Below are 17,047 nucleotides of genomic sequence, written 5' to 3'. Positions count from 1 at the left end.
GTCCCTTCTCTTTCTCTCTTTGTCTACCTCTCCTGTCTCTGGTGTGTTAGATATCTGCTCAGACCAATGGGCGCGTGCTTTTCTGGGCTCCCTGCCACCGTTGAACCATCAGTCCTGTACTAATCTCCACAACTCACCTCCCCGGGCCCAACCTCATCAATCTTAAACCCACAGGACGGGCACTGTCTCTCCGTAAGTAACACACACACACACACACACATACACACTCTGTAGTCCCAGGTGTTTGGAGGCTGGAAGTCTGTCCTTCATGCCGGCTGCCTGAGATGAATGTGACCCGTTCTCCTTGTAGCTGAGAGTTGATCCTACAGTTGGCGTTACAGTATCTGCAGGATGCTAATAGCTTAATTGGGACACTGAGTCCTTAAGGATTTGCTGAGGGTACAACCACGTCGAGCACTTTATGCAGACTGGGTGGATTTGTAATGTATTACATATAATATGGGGGACCTCTAGTGGCAGTTATATGATAATGCATACATGGCAAGTGTACAAATATATTAGAGTTTAAACTTTAAACTCAGAGACTTGGTCACAGGTCACTTTTTGTATCGTTTACACTGCACGTGTTTGAAAAATGTACCTGCTTAATTTATAATAAACCAAATTAATTGACAAAAATATAACAGAACTCACATTTTTACTGTTGTTTAGAACTGAACGTGTAACACCCTTAAGAAACAGAGAAAGTGAACTCACTCCAGTTGTATCCAAACTCATCCTCCTCCTCTTCCTCCTCCTCCTCCTCCTCTTCGTTCACCTCCTCTGCCTCAGCGGGTCTGCCAGGAATCTCCGTCAGCGTGTCTGTATCAGTCTCTCCCACATGGGGCATCACTGGCAGGGGGAGGACAGCGCTGGTGGGAGATGCCTTTGCCGCTTCACGCTTCGCCGGCTGTCACGCCGCAGATGGAGTTGGACAACAGTTTATTAGAGAAAATTACAGGTAGAGAAAGAAAAGCATTTGGCTTATGCAAGGTTTAAAGGGATAGGAAGGCACATGAGAGCTGCTGATGGAATCAACAGGGGCCATATGCTTGGTTTTCATTAAAAGCTTCATCGCGTTTAATAGGACATGTTAGTTTCGGGTTGAGGTATAATTAAAAGTTATGTAATATGAGGCTAAAAGCAAAATTAGGCTAATCAGCCTGTTTCAGCTACTTACTAAAAATACTCAATTAGTTAATAAATGATCCAATTACTTATCAAGCAATTCGTATTTGTAATTGGAATATACTTACCTGAAGACTTAGAGCAACATAATCACAATTTTGATGAATATAAAAATACAGCGCGTGTTTCTTGCCAAAAATCTAAAATGTGATTTTCTCAAATTGAATATTGATCCTGCTCTTTTTTTTTATTTAAAAGTTAGTGACAAACAGCAAAAGACAAAAGTGGCTCTGATTCCACAAAAAAGTGCACGCAGCAGACGGAGGAGGTGTTAGGATGAGCACAGGCGTGTATGCAATGTGCAGCGCGTTTGATTACCCGATGCACGGCCCGCGTCGCCGAGCATCGACACATCTGCACAAGCATACACAGAAAAGGGGGGAAAGGGTGAAAAGCACAACACAGAGACCCACAAACCTTAAACGGGGTAGGAGTGAAAGGGTTAGTTGGGGAGAGGCGGAGGTAAAGTCTACTGAGACTGTCACCCTCCTACAGAGAAAAGACAAAGGGCGACAACTTGAAGAGAATCAACACAAATACAAACGTGTATGTGTCAGCGTTGCGTTTGAAAATATATCTCGACTTCATGGTTATTTTCAAACCTGGTTCTGACTGGAATGAGCAACACTTTCAGAAACAACAACAAATACAAGACACTGATACACACGCGTTCGGCGGAGGATCATCGGAAACACCAACCTTGTCCTTGTCCCTGGTTACGGCCGCGGCTCTGTCCTCACTGGAGTCAGTTATCAGTGCCTGTAGCGTATAAGATGAGAAGGTAAATCACTGTTCTCCGCATCAGATGGTCACAATCAGGGATTTCTCATTAACTTGTTTCACGTATAGGGAGAGAAAAGCAAGAAAAAAAATCATAATATTCACTTGAATGTCACCAGATAGTGAAAGATACTGTATCGTGCTGCTGCATACTGCAAAACAGTAATCCCATAAATATTAATAAGTTCATACAAAGTCAGGAGTGTTCGGAATGACGAAAACCAGACTCACGCGGCATATGCTCTATCGTGAAAAGCCATCTGTTTATAACCGTTACTACTGAGGGGAAAATCCATATTTCTTAAATAGTTTCTTTTAGCGATTCTTTTGGCAATAACAGACACACACACACACACACGCACACGCACACGCACACACACACACGCCAAAACATTGATGTGTTGACTGAAAAAGCTTGGCCAGCACCACACATCTATCCAAGCTTGACCAATTCTTCCCAGTGATTGATCTTAAAAGGTTTTGCCTAGAAATTCTGGCAATTTTGAAAAGAAAAAGAAACTGTATTTTCCAGTTTTTTTCGGTCACATAATAGCAGCATCTGTGTTGACGGCTCCTGTCTTATCAAGTTGTCGTCTTTACATTAGTTGTCAAGTGAGACACTTTGGACGACGTTTCAGGGATAATTAGGAAGAATTGTGCTTTCAAGGCTAAGGGAAGAGGGAAAATAAAAGGCACTTTCACAGTCGAAGCCTCTGCTTTGAGTTTACTTTTTGAGTACTAGTCGGAAAAATTGAGCACATTTCCCCCTTAAAATTTCTACAAATCTCTACAGTAAGATCCCTTATAACTTGACATGCAGACAGTGAGGGTCACGCTGAAAAAGAGTGAGGGGAAAATTCTTTGCCACCTCTTAGGAATTTCCTTTTATTAATATTTAATAGGTGCAAGTTTTGAGTGCTATAGTAAAAAAAGTGAGAAAATGTTCCTGTGCAGGAAAACACAGTCGAGCTGTTTTCAGACATTGTTAACACAAATTGCACAAATGAAAGCAGCACAGGTCAAGTGAAAGACACACACACACACACATGCTAAAGCAGGCGGACACAGACACGGGGTAGCTTTCTAACCTGAGGGAGGGCGGGTGCTAAGTAGGGTTGATTAGTGCGGCAAAGGCTCAACCCGCGGCGGCTATTTAGCTGCGGAAAGGGCAGGGGCGGCTTCGGAAAGCAACACACACACACACAGGAGGATCAACAAGCTGACAACATGACGGATATTAAATACGACGGCTGAGTCTTTGAGACACAACTGAATCAGAGGCCATCCAGGAGAAGAAGAAGAAAAATAAGGAGGAGCGGTGGTGGTGGGGGGGGCGTGCACGCAGGATAAAATCACCTCCGGTTTTATTTAAATGAGGAACCATTAAAGCAAGCAGTTTCCTTGAGGACAGCCGTTTCCCTCTGTATCAGTAGAAACCAGAGCAAAGCTTCTTTCTCTGAAATAGTTTAACAAAATGTTTCAAAGATTCCTCCGGGCTACCTTGAGATTATTCACTGCTTACAAGAGGAGGATGGGAAACTTCAAGGGAAGCAGCGAGGATATGCTATTATGCTCCCTAGTTGGCCCCCAGTGGCTGCATTTAAAAACGACACCACTGACCCGCCTCCAGCACTCGCAGATATCGTCTAATCAAAAACAATATTTTCCAAACCATTCCGTCTATTCTCGTGAATTTCGGAGGAGCTGCAACTCAATATCAGTGACTCTTGGTCTCACCACAGAGGCACAAATAATTTCCATATTCGCTTTTCTATTGTTGAGTTGATGATAGGTAACTTCACGGAGTTACACTGCATTAAGAATCTGAGTCTTGTCTGTTTTATACACCTTTAGCATAGAGGTTTTCTAAAATACTCTCTATTGCAAGTGATAAAATGGGATGTACAACTTGCTGACACTTCTGATTCGAATAAAAAAAACATTGTGGCTCCTGCCAATGTCTGGATATTCAAACAAGCCTTCAGTTCTTTTCCTCCCAGGATGGAATCTCCAATTTCAGTTTGTCAGTATCACATGTACATCATCAAAGATGCAGTTAGAGAGAAAGACTCAGCTGAGAGACGAGGCGGGAGAGATAATGCAACAAAGATGAAGTGTAATGGAGAGCTGATGCAAGAGGAATACGAGAGAGACCAAGAGAGGGAGACAGATTACCTGACATGTGCGATGCGGCATGCATGTGAAAGCAGTGCTGTGTTTCTCTAAAGCAGGCGATGAAGCTGGGCTACATATAGACTCAGGCTGGGAAAGCAGTGTGGGGGGGGATAAAGAGGGAGGGTTGAAGCAACTCACAATGTGTAAAATTAGTATTAACACTTGGGGACATAAAGAAACCTCGTGTACAATGTTGGAAATTACAGATATATGATTAAAATGATAAAATATGTTTTTTACTCTCTGAGAGTTACTGCTGTTTCCATTCCAAGTTTAACTATAAACATAAAAGTGTTTTTTTTATAGCATCAAATACGTAAGTAAAACCAAGCTGCTCTAAAAAATGTATACAGAAATGATCTGTGAGAAGATTTCTATGTGTACTCTTTGTTAATGACCTATACTGCAGCCAGCCAGCAGGTGGTGATCAAGGGACTTTTGCACCTGATTTATTAATGCAAGTAAGTCCAGTATCCACCTGTGCTTTTAGCCCTGGTTTTGATCTTCGCCATCTCCTGAGGAATATATCAAGCTGGTGAGTTAAGCTAAGTTAGCTGCTAACTTTGCATGTTTAGTTTATTATGTGATTCTGTATTAAATTCTTGGCCCCTTCTTCCATTATGAGTTGCTACAAGGCTTAACGAGGAACCAGCCTGTTGAGGAAAAGCATGCGGGGATGTCTCACAGACAGTAATGCATGGGAAGTGATCGACTGTGACACTGGAGCAAAGCCCGGACGAAGCCCCGGCAACAAACCTACTTAGTCATGCTTTAAAAGCCTTTGGGCACCTTCAAACAACAAACAATGCTGTTGACACAGGGATTTTCAATGAGCCTCACTTTAAGGTTCCAACTCGCTACTATCTTTAGGTAGGGATTGTTGTCCATGTCTTAAACGATTGGATTTTCTGTCAACGTTTGAGAGACGGGGGGGGGTCGTATATATTGCACGTTTGAGTTTTTGAAAGTGCCCTAAGTGGCCTGTGTGGATACACTTAGCTTTTACATGAGTAAAGTTAGAGAGTGGGGGAATTGTGACCTTTTAGATAAAAAATGACGAGGCAGGGACTAGGAATTTGTTTGACAGTATTATACAGACTTACCCTGGGCCTGTGAATAATACTCTGCACCAGGAAGGAGACAGGGTTGCCTGCCCTGCGTATCGCCTCCACTGCCTCCTCGTGACTAGCATCTCGTAGGTCCGCTCCATCCACCTGACAAAGACAGACAGAGGTGTACAGGAACCTGAGACATCACACGCATGCTTTGATGGGTTTTTAAATTTCGTATTCTGCAAATTCCCTCCTCAAACAACGTCGGATTTAATCAAAAAGATCTGACACTCGGACTCCTTTACCTCCACGATCCTGTCTCCAGTCTTCAGGGTCCCGTTGTGTCCCGCAGGACTGTCCGCCAGGATGTGTTTGATAAAAATCCCCCTCATCACTTCTCCGTTACTCAGGCGGCTGCCCATCCCTCGTCCCCCCACGATGCTGATGCCCAGGGACTTGCCCGGCTCCCTGAACAGCTCCACTCTGAGAAATATATACCGGTGTCATTTTTTTGAAACTCACTGCTGTGTGACTCTGGTTCTGATCTGATTCTGAAAGCCGCGTCATGTCGGCCAAAGCAGATTAAAAAGCTGAGGTACAAAGTGTAAGTGCTCACTTCCTGGGTTGGTTCCAGTTGCTGTAGGAGGCACTTTCCTCTCCCTCTCCATCCTCACGCTCAGGGAGATTAGGAATATCTCTAGATAGATTAGGATGGGGAAATTCAAATGATTCAAAATGAATGGGGTTTAAAAAGCAGTGTTTTTTGAAAAAGGAAATACAGTTGATTTAGAGCGAAGCACTAATGTGAGCATAACTTTATTTGTTCCAGTGGAGGTGGAGGGTGAGGACGTACTTTGGAGCTGGAACTGGTGCCGGAGCTGTTTCGGAGAAGCCATCATCTTTAGCCTGCTCCAAGCTGGTTTTGTACTCTTCTAGATATTCTGCTGGAACATATGTAATTCTACACACACACACACCCTCATTTGAGTCAAACATTTCCTGAACCAAAAACAATTTCGCTTCCTCCCGCTTTTAGAAACTGCACTACCCACCTTAGTGGCAATTATGCCGCTGCCTTATCGCTGAACTCAGATGGCAATTTACCCAAAATAGAGACACCAGCATCAGATACAAACTGGTCCCAGAGCAGAACAACTACCTGCTTTTTAAATGGGCTCATTTGCATTCAGAGGCCTGCTCTTCTCTACTCCGTCAGATTTACCTCTGACTGCAGAAACACTGAACTCAGCCTGTCTCTCAGAAAATCCTGTCTCCCTACTCGCAGCCCTGAAGTGAGACGTCAATGAATTATATATAAACTCTTGACATCTGACTGTTCAAAAACAAATGTTTACCTCCGAAAAACGTCCGAGCAAATCAAGCCTTCCATCAATCTGTCGTTTCAGCGATGAACACACGACATGGGACAAATTTGAAGGGGGCGTATGTTATTAATTCAAGAGTGAGTAAACTAATTCGCGCTAAGAGATGAGAAGACGACAAAAAGATGTGACACCCACTCAAAGTCCCGTTTCCAAACAGTTTTCGAATGAAGTAGATTCTGAAGGACACATTAACACGTTGGAGTGAAGCTGACAGATCCTCAACAGATGGGTTGATTTGCTCGGCTTTTTATTTATTTATTTTTTACAGAGAGGGAAATGAGTCCCAGTGAAGTGATGAAACGGATGAGTCAGTTCATTGAGGACATTAAAACATGCAGTGAGAGACATGGCAGAGCTTAAATACCAATGATTCACATTCAAAAACACAAGAGTTATAAATGGTGTTAGTCATGTTAGTCACGGAAATGAAAGAAAATAATTACTTGGCAGGTTATGTTGAAAAACAAAGTGATGCAGTCAGTCAAGCTTTATCCAGATATTATTTTGATAATGTGGTTTTAGTTTTGGTGGTTAACGCTGGAGTTTAATACCATAACAGAGACATTAATCAGCGTATCTGAATGTTATTAAAAACAGCATCTTCATCAGCTGAATTCCATATTTTACGTATTGTGTTGTGTCTGTTGTTGAACTGACTTCCTGATTCTCTGGTCTGGATAAAACCCTTTGACAGACTGCGGGTGAAGCACGGCAGCGAACGGACAGAACGGAGACAAGAGAGGGGAAACCAAGATGGCGGCTTCCTGCTGATCGAACGCCAGCAGCGTGGAAGTTAAGTCATACTCACACATAAAATGGGCACAGATCGTCCTCGGGTGAACAAGCAGATCTAGAACGTGAAGAGTTGGCTTTTATGCACGGAAGCGAACACGTTGCCAAGTTTAGTTCGGCAAGCAGAACTCATAAAAAACACCACATGGAAATTTAACCTCGAAAAGGATTGGGAGGGAAACCCTGACTGCATCATATGGCTAATGCAGTAATTGTGCTATGCAGTTATTTGTATTCTGTATATTCTGTCTGTATTCACATTTTAGAAAAAAACACCTGCTCACATTTAGTTAAACTGCAACTTAAACAGACTCTTCACATAAACCAGTTTATTGACAAAAAGATAAAGTTGCTCACGATGACCGTCAACGTGTATTGTTTGTAAGATTTGCAAAGAACCACTTCTGGTGTAATTGAGGTGTTGGAGCCTTGAGGTGCACTACAAACTGACTTTCCAAAAAAATATATGCCAGACACTTAACAGCTCTGCAGCTTTCTGTGGTTGTACGACACAGCATCTTAGCAACATCAATTTTTCAACAGCAAAGAACACAGCACATCAGCAAAACCGTGGTATTGAAACCTCAGTGCTTTTTTAAATACAGAGAGAGAGAAAAATCTGACAAACGCACGCAGACTTTTCCAAATGCCATATTTCTGGGTCTTGTATTTCTTCATACGCTGATGTTACACCCACTGTGCACGACAGAAGGGGTTATGAAAATGTACCATTCAGAGAACATGAAATTGAATCAGACCGACAGAGCTCGGGGGAGAAGGGAACGATCAAACTCATGTTAACCCCCAGAGTCACTCTGTGGTTCCTGATTTAATTAAGGAGTTTTCAGACATGTCCTGCGGAGGGACTCCTAGGAACTGGGTCCGGACTCTCTCCGCAGTTTGCCTCTCACACATGCACAACGCAGCGGGGGGTTCTCTACTCAGACCCATTCACAACAACAACTAATCCTGAGGGGGGAGGGGGGGGTTGCATTACGGTAGAACTGTTACCAAACAAATTCAAATAATACCCCTTCCTACCAACTTCTCCAGAGTTTGAATGAATGTTTGTACAGCTGCTATCTATTCTTAAAAGTCTCTCTTACCCCAGGTCAGGTCCGATGAGGGAGTGTCTGCGCAGCATGGCACGGGCCTGAGCGTTGGTCAGGTTGGCAGTGGGCTCTCCGTTAATGGCCAGGATGAGGTCACCGACACCAAGACGCCCGTCACGGCTAATCGACCCGCCGTGGATTATGCTGCGGATCAGCATCCCCAAACCGTCTTTCATGGCGCTCACCGTCATGCCTTTTAAGGTAGATCACACAAATATACGTTTGAGCTATTGGAGCAAGTGGGTTGCAAACTAAAAAGAACACAACTCTGTTCGCAACTATAGAGAAACTTTCACTTTCATAAAGGATGAAAAAGTAAAAATCTGCTGGAGTTTCAGCAAGAAAACTTTCTGATGTCCCAGCAAATAATCCGAGAGGCTGTCACATTATTCACAGACTTGGTTTTCATATCATTCTCATCAGACTAATTTCAGAGTGGGACATAATACTGTCTGTCTCGAGACCTGTCTACAACAAGACAGCTGGGAAACGGTGTGATTGAAGTCTGACACCAAATTTTAAACTCCTTTATGTAACAGCACAGTCTGTGGGAGTTCATTTGCAAAAAATCCAAATGTTAGTCGTGTCCTATTAAGAGTGGATTTCGATTTTTAATTGGTAGAAAGAAATCCAAAAGTATTACAGACAATTTTTCCTTGACCACCAAATAAACACCTTTCATGAGCAAAACAAAGCAAAATGAGATACTGTTTTCACTGGGGACTTTAAACACTGCTTTCATAACACCTATTTGTTTAAGAAAGCTGAAACTTAGTATTCTCTGGACCAGCAGCAGCCTCATGGGCAGGTTTTGAAATGCAAATACCTCGTGGAGCAATGGATTGACCCTTTCAGACAGGAAAACAAAAAACAAAAATCTATCTATCATTCTGGCTTCAAATCTGGCATTCAAAGTAAAGGCCAAATATGCCTTTCAGTCCCCCAACCTCATTTACACTTCTGCGAAGGATGAAGAGAAGATAAAAAAGAAAAAAACAGAACACGTAAAAAAATGTCAACAAATTAATACAAACCCAGGCTGGAGTTGCCCTTGACAACGGTGATGGTCCTTTCAAAATTGCTCCCTGAGGTCAGAGCTTCCCTGTCTCCGTCTTCTTCTGGTTCTTTCACGCCGGCCTCCTCGTCCTTGAGGGAGATAATTCAACGCGGTTATTCATGAAAGTAAATGAAACGTTTTCGTGTGGATTTTTTACACAAAGCGCAGCTCTCCAGAGAAAAAGGCAGGTGCACTACATGAGCTGTGAGGATGAATATATAAAACAAATAAGTGTTTGGACTTTGTTTATCGAATATTTCACAAGAGCCTCACATACAACCAAGGATATGTCAAATGCTACTTAAAGAAATTTTGCAGCTTTCATAATGTGCCCATTTTATTCTTTCTGGAGATTTATGCTCTTTTACCTTTATTAAAATCTTTATATCTCTAATATCTTCAAAAGAGATGGGCGGGGGCTCCTCCTGGTAGTGACTGGACTCCAAAGTTTCCTCCATTGCGTTCAATCCGGTTCCTGATTCAGCAAACTGGCTGTAAGAGTTTGAGCACTCCACCGGTTCTTTGGTCGCGCGATGAGCCAGGAAGTGATCGGAACCGCCGAGTGCAGCGTGATAAGACGGGAGCTGACCTCTCAAACTCGGAGGAGAGAAAGAGGCCGACTTCTCTGGCGTGAACGCTTGAGTGTCGTCTCCGAGGCCGGACGGTGTCGTAAAGCGGGGACGCTCATCCAGCAACTCCAGGCGGGCTGTCAGCTGAGGAAAAACAAAGCGTAGCAGCTGAATGAGCGTTCTCCTCTGTTAGTTAGACAATTGCCCAACAGGGGGGAATCCATCTTGCTCAGTCGCCATCCTGCCCTCTTTGTAATGAGCCATAGAAAAGCCATCAGTGGCCAACAGAGAGCGGCAGAAATTACTGGTGATCTTGAGAGCAAAATGCACAAAATGTCGTTTCATTATAGCAACATTCACGACTTTATTAGAGCCAGACTGGCTACTGATGAATTTCAGCGAGGCAAATTCCCACTGGAGGCCAGGAGAGAAATAGGACTCTTAAGAAAATGTTAAAATATGCAAATATGTAATACAAGCGGGGCTCAATAAACAGACAAAGGGAAGTGGAGTAAAACAAAAAATAAGGTTTCGTTTTAATAAGGTAGAGCTAGAATTATGAGATGACTTGTTTGTGTATCCACGCAAAGCAGGGGTCGAATAGGAGTATGACCTGTATGATAATTCGAAAAATACACAGGCAACGCTGACAAAATTAGTTTCTAGTACATTTTGTATGTTCTTTAAAAAGTTAGTAATCACTGTACCTTGGTTGAATGTGTATATACCATAAATAATATATGGTGTCTCTACAGTAAACCAAATAAATCTTAGGGCGTAATGAAGGTCAATGGGCCTCATTCGCCAATATCTTCTTTGTTCTTAAGAAAGATCCTAAGAAAACTCGACGTCCGATTCATGACGTGTTCTTATGATTGGCACTAGTGTTCTTAAAGAAAAGAAAATTTAAGAAGTCAAGAATGGCTAAACTAAAAATATAAAGACGTCGGACTCAAACTGGACTCTAGTGTGTGAACGTGTTCTTTTGAGTGAGCATAGATTCTGTTCTTAATGAAGAGGAAATCCAAGATAAGGCAACATGTCAGAATCCTCCATTATTTCTAAATAACACTAAAATTACATATTAAAAGGGCATAGTCTCTCAACGACTCTACAGAGCTTCAGTAGCATGACTTTCGTCTATCACTGTTTCCTTCACAGTGATTTTATTCCGACTTTGTGAACTCACCTTACTAATTTAATCATTACACAGTGTTGACCTTTTATATTGTTGTTCCATTAACACGAATGGATCAGACAGGGAAACTGTCCATATTATCCATACTACATTACATCATCCATACGCTGTGACCTTTGGTTAAAATGGAGGCGCAGGTACCCTTAGGAAAACACTTTGTGGGGCTCTCACTCCTCTTTGTTTATTTTCCCCGTCATTTAATATCCATTTTGGGAGAGATGTTGTTCCGGGGGGGCAACAAAAGTAGCCCCAGCTTCAATCCTCATATAACAACAAAGTCAGTAATGTTATTGCCGCCTTAACAAAGACAGAAAAAACATTTCTCGTGACATTTTGGCTCTTGATTGCAAAAAAAAGAATAATGGCTACATGCTTTCCAGCTCATTCGGACAAAGGGCAGTTACTGGTGCGGCAACATTTCATGAAATGAGGGAATCATTTCAATCGGTCCTTCTCCTATCAGTTATCTTTTTTTCTCTGTGGTGTAATACAAACGTTTTCTTACCTTTGGCGTGGAGGAGTGCAAGTAGTCCAGATCTGCGCTGCAGCTGCTACCGTGAAGAGCGATCATGGACGCCTGGAACGTGTCGTCCTCCATCCCAGAGTAAGAATGATCCAACACCCTTTCATCAGACAGGTCTGCTTCACCGGTGTCAATCTGGGGTAATGGAGGATAACAATATGACCAATCAGGGACAGAAAACTGACTTTTATTAACAGAGCTAACTGGTGAATTATCCAATCACAGACAGCTAAAATTACTCTGATATTCTAAGAGCCTAGCGTCGCTAATGCTAACAACAAAATGCAATACAGCACATATAAGCTAACGTTTGCCCAATTACAAACAATCAGATCACTCTCGGTCAATATTAAGACTTAAGTAAATCAAGTACAGTTTGATTTTCCATTTTATTAGGACATTATGATTGATTTTCCATGTTTTCACCCCCAAAAGCTAACTAACCAATGCCGGCTCTGCTCGGTAAACGATGCCCTCAGCCAGATCTTCTTCCTCTCCCCCTTCAACCAAAATACTGGTGAAGTCAAATGAATGGATGATGGATGATGGAGTTATTTCCTGCTCACCATATGAGTGTTGAGAGTGGGAATATCCACATATTCCCTAGGAAAGTGGAGAAATTCTTTCAGTGTCTCCAGCTTTGTGTAATTTGATTTTTAAATTGATTTTTTTTAAAGACCAAATCAAGTTCAAATAGATTAATATGAAATGGAAAAAAAGATGATAGGACTCATTGAGACTTCTTGTACACTCAGTCGAGTTGAATAATCTTGGTCTTCGCTTTCAATCAGAGAAATAGCTTCAAATTAATATTGACAGTAGCATGCAGCTCCCACGTATACTGTATAGGAAAAGCAAGAAGGCATGTTGGGAGGATTACACTTGTCAATTTTGAGAGGCAATAGAGCAAGATACCCCTCGGTAGTACATTCCACGTCCTGCAGGAGAGCTGGATAATTCCACAGAGGCTTCCTACTGCTCTGTAATCCAGCTAACCTTGGCAGCCCAGAGGTCTCATTGTGTAATCCAGTGGCAGATTCAATACAAGAGAAATGCAGCTCTAAAAGCTGAAAGAATGCAAGCAGCACTGCGGAGAGAGAAACATCCTGTACAAAACCGCGCGGGTGCCCCGGAGCGATGAACATGCCACTGCACAGACATCATATTCTGCACACCGGGGCAACGATGTGTTTAAACGATACGACAGGGTCCACGCTCTTGGTAAATTCAATATCATAATAATATGAAGCAAAGAGCATTTTCGGCCGGTCACCTCCTCTGAAAGAACAGTGGGTGGAATGCTAAACCATGCAGCCTCCCTCCACGCGTTTCCCTGCATGAAAAATTCAAGCCCTTGTAAGATGACCCCTCGTGACTGGTTACTAAGCTGCATGATGTAAAGACAACCTTGCACACCCAGAGTGATAAATACCTGGCATGCTGCACAAATTCATTAATATAAAATCACAAAAGCATGTACAAAAGTCTACCTAAACATAAACACACACACAGGTCACATCCTGCCTTCAGCATGTAGACGGGTTTAAAGCAAACAAAACAGAGGAAGAATACTGATCGCTTACAGGCAGCGGTTTGGCGACTCCGATTTGGACCTGGCCGAGCTGGGCCCCCTTCAGGGCCTGGACGGCATCTTCCAGACTGGCGTTCTCCAGGTCGGTGCTGTTAACGTACATGAGTCTGTCCCCTGGCAACAGTCTGCCATCCTGCTCTGCCACACCGTTGGGGACCAGAGAGCGAATCACGATCACCGTCTTGGCAGAGTCCATCGGGTCCTGTGGCGGAAACGGGCCCAAGTAAAGTTCAGTTAGAGGAAGTTTAAAAAAGTAAACTCGCACAGCTTTTAACTTCCAAAGGCGAACACAAGAAATTAAATTTATTTTACTAGAATAAATGTTTGAATTGACCAATTTGTTCTGAGGCTAGGAGGAGAAACAATTAATTTTGACATTTGAAAATACTCAAAAGTATGACAATTTCCATCTGATTGTGGCACTCAATGAGAGATTAGGGTATAAACAATACAGGAAACTCTTTTAAAACTCATACTACTCAAACATATTTATGTCAAATAAGTTATTCATTCAATTCCCACCTGGTAGTCCAAAATACTGAATCCCAGTCCCCCTTCACCCTTCTCCAGCTCGATATTCTGGATCGCCAGCTCCCACATAGCCAACGGAGATCCTATTGCCTCCTCTGTCACATTATCCTGCTCCGCCGCTCCCCTGTTCACCTCTGAGTCTTCGGCAACCAGTATGCTGCTCAGGTCTATTTCTTTCTGCAGGGGGAAAAGCCCAAAAGGAAAGTGAGGAAGCCATGCTCTAACAGCATGACTTTAACTCCCAAACTATAGGCTGCTACCCTCTTGTTGTGTTCTTGGCTCAGGTTTCTGGCAGTGGGTACAAGGGAAATATCTTTGGGATGGTAGCGCCTTAGTGCATTATCACAGATAAAGCTGGTGGAGATGAAAACCCCCTTCCCCGAAGAGAAGCTGCTTTTGATGTTTCCAACATCGAGCAAAATGTTGCTGGCTACTGCCGCTGAGTTATTACTAGAATTGGTTTTAATAAACATTCAGCCTTCCCCTGCTCATCGCTAAGTCTTAATCCATCATGGTTGGCAATGGAGCGATTGACAGCACAGGCTAAGCTGATAATGGCTGATGGGCTATAAAGGAAGAGGAGGACTGAGAGAGTATCGCTCTCCAATCATCATTCCTTTTTCCTATGTGCGGGGGTGAGGAGACATTTTTCATGATGATGCAGGGACTTTCTCACTCTTATATGCATCGTCTGCTGCAATGCTCTGTAAGTTATATCACCTGCATGATTTTAGCACTGAGGGAGATAAGATAACTTACATTTGAACCTCATAACATCAAGATCTTTATCACGGTGGATGTAAACATTTCAAAAGTAATATGTATGGTGATGTTCTACCTTCAGTTTGAATGGCGTGGGCAAAGCCTCTGGTTTTGGTTGGACGGCGTCCATGTCAGTCTGCAGGTGAGGGGCGGGTCTACAGCATGTCACATTCACACACAGTGGAAGCTCCTTCAGGATTCGGACTACTTCCTTGTGGGTCTCGCCAATCAGAGAGATGCCGTTGACCTGTGACAGGAAGGGCTTATCTTTAAAGTCGTGTAAAGAGGAAAACTGTTTGAGCTGTGAACTCAATATTGACACAATATTTGTTTAACTGTTCAAGTTGTTGTGGCGATTGTGTAAGTGAACCCAGCAGACACAGAGCAGCATTTACTAGAGATTACGTTTCTGGCCACCGTACAAATTCAAGTTTAATATTCAGTTTCCTTTTTGCTCTGGTCTGGAGAATGTAGCCTACGCTTGTTTTTTAAATCTCTTTTGATGAAAGTAGCTTCCTGTTGGGGCTGTAAACGAGTGCAGTGAGAATGAGCTGTTAAGTTACAGGCTGTGAATCCAAAACAAAGCACTGAAAGATGGGAGAATGCTCTGTAGAGCTGAGGGGAACTTCAGAGCAGAGGTCTGTTGAATGCGCCGCCGAGGCGACATCAGACTAAATGAGCGCCTGGTTTTCTCGAAAAGAAGAAGAACTGCACATTCATGTCTGTTTAGTTTTTTCAATCGCTCTGCCCTACGTCTAAACGTTGCATTTATCCTTTCGATACCTCAACTTAAATCGTGAGGCAATAAGAATTTCTGACACCTTCAACACATGCATGTCTATATATATATATATACACCTGTAACATTCTCAAGTGTCCCATGAGCAACATATTTTGCTTAATATATTTAAACCTCTTTAAATATTTGATACAGTATCAAAAGGTCTCCACTGTTAAGGTGAACACGTAGGCCTACCTCGAGCAGCTCATCTCCATTGAACAGCTTGCCACAGCGACCAACGGGTCCCTCAGGTAGAACAGAGCGGATGTAGTGATGTCCACTGTTGGCTTCCAGGTTGATCCCCAGGCCGCTGTTCTCACTGTACTTCTCCACCTGAGCCACCTGCAGTGGGAACAACAAAACACATCTCAATCAGCGAGTGAACCTTTTCTATCTCTAAATACTGGACATTAATGACTCAATCCACCATTTTTTAAACAACTACATTCCTCCTTGCATTTCTGGAACTTGTTCTGAGCTGTTTACCATTTCCCTTGAACTTAATTTGATGTATGAGAGAGAGAAATTCACTTTGAAAAGGAAACTTACAACAACTTCATTACTCGGACCCAGAATCTCCTCCCACTTCTTCATCAGTCGTTCCTCTTCGAAGGGTGTTAACCTCATCCCTGGGGAAACACAAAAAACAAAATACTTGTTGTTAAAATTCAGCAGAACAACATGAAGGCAAATTTATGATCAAATATTTACGGCCGGCAACGCAACATAAATTCATCACTGTTTCCAAAGTACTTGCGATGTGTTGGAGAGAAGACCCCACATAAAAAAAAGCTTTTTATCTGTCTCTCTTCAATTTTTACTGCAGTCTGTGAAAATACTAACAGCAGCCATCTCCCTATTTCCTCATGTTGTGTGTTGCTAGTCAGCATGGTCCTGACAACGAGGAACCTTTTATCTGTCAGACGCGCGCGCCCAGTATCTTTCCCGCTGTAAAAAAACCCAGTCCCAGCCTCCTACCATGTTTGTCTTCTGTTAGCTGATCCATGGCTGCGCTGACATCAGATCCTTCACTCTTTGTCTGAAGCGGCTCTTCATCTGCGGTGACTGGAAGCACACGATGAAAAGTGTGATGGACAGAAGCAGGCAGCGGCACAGACACCTGACAGTACAGGCACACGCGCCTACTGGAAAAAGTAATCTGCTCAAAGTAGCGTATACATCAATGCCGAATTGATTTGGAAAAGCAAGCATCTGTTTATCTGTTAATTCCTCCAACATAGCACGAGCATGTCTGACTCACTCATAATCACTGTCCGTCTAGAAGAGGAGCTAATCTCATTTTCCCATTGGTCCACAGAGAATATGCATGTTCTTGATGACAGTCCCGAAACACACCGGCACTTTAAATACATATACAATTATCCTATTACCTTTTGATGCCACTGTTTATGTCTTTGGAGCTCCACACAGCACCGAACATGAAATTACTATTAACTATTGCAGTGCCCATACTAAATAAGTGTGTTACTTAAGTAGTTATTTCTACCTGACCATCTCCCTCACTTACGTGAGGATGGAGAGTAATGTGGC

The 17,047-nt window shown here is 42.9% G+C and overlaps 1 protein-coding gene and 1 long non-coding RNA gene across 7 annotated transcripts in view; one reads left to right on the top strand and one right to left on the bottom strand.

The window, feature by feature from the left end:
- LOC118102438 (multiple PDZ domain protein) overlaps positions 1 to 17,047 on the bottom strand; it is a 42,522-nt gene that overhangs the window by 12,331 nt on the left and 13,144 nt on the right. For 2 of the 6 annotated variants that reach the window (XM_035148595.2, XM_035148596.2), the window contains exons 12-30: positions 16,475 to 16,561; positions 16,046 to 16,125; positions 15,692 to 15,838; positions 14,792 to 14,962; positions 13,945 to 14,130; positions 13,415 to 13,624; positions 12,276 to 12,434; positions 11,814 to 11,966; positions 9,910 to 10,254; positions 9,519 to 9,630; positions 8,479 to 8,677; positions 7,389 to 7,430; positions 6,049 to 6,156; positions 5,812 to 5,892; positions 5,501 to 5,678; positions 5,247 to 5,357; positions 1,888 to 1,947; positions 1,606 to 1,677; positions 718 to 910 (exon numbers count right to left, since the gene is read on the bottom strand). In XM_035148595.2, the coding sequence (XP_035004486.2) occupies positions 718 to 910; positions 1,606 to 1,677; positions 1,888 to 1,947; positions 5,247 to 5,357; positions 5,501 to 5,678; positions 5,812 to 5,892; positions 6,049 to 6,156; positions 7,389 to 7,430; positions 8,479 to 8,677; positions 9,519 to 9,630; positions 9,910 to 10,254; positions 11,814 to 11,966; positions 12,276 to 12,434; positions 13,415 to 13,624; positions 13,945 to 14,130; positions 14,792 to 14,962; positions 15,692 to 15,838; positions 16,046 to 16,125; positions 16,475 to 16,561 (2,694 nt within the window). The remainder of the gene's footprint in view (positions 1 to 717; positions 911 to 1,605; positions 1,678 to 1,887; positions 1,948 to 5,246; positions 5,358 to 5,500; positions 5,679 to 5,811; positions 5,893 to 6,048; positions 6,157 to 7,388; positions 7,431 to 8,478; positions 8,678 to 9,518; positions 9,631 to 9,909; positions 10,255 to 11,813; positions 11,967 to 12,275; positions 12,435 to 13,414; positions 13,625 to 13,944; positions 14,131 to 14,791; positions 14,963 to 15,691; positions 15,839 to 16,045; positions 16,126 to 16,474; positions 16,562 to 17,047) is intronic. The other 4 variants (XM_035148597.2, XM_035148602.2, XM_035148598.2 and 1 more) reach the window with 3 other exon arrangements.
- LOC118102441 lies at positions 4,609 to 7,622 on the top strand. The gene is made up of 3 exons (XR_004694686.2): positions 4,609 to 4,678; positions 6,025 to 6,150; positions 7,275 to 7,622. It is a non-coding gene; the product is annotated as an uncharacterized LOC118102441 (long non-coding RNA).

The sequence above is a fragment of the Hippoglossus stenolepis genome, chromosome 23, assembly GCF_022539355.2.
Source record: "Hippoglossus stenolepis isolate QCI-W04-F060 chromosome 23, HSTE1.2, whole genome shotgun sequence".
Classification (NCBI taxonomy): domain Eukaryota; kingdom Metazoa; phylum Chordata; class Actinopteri; order Pleuronectiformes; family Pleuronectidae; genus Hippoglossus; species Hippoglossus stenolepis.
Note: the sequence above shows the minus strand (reverse complement) of the source record. Positions and strands in the feature narration are given on the sequence as shown.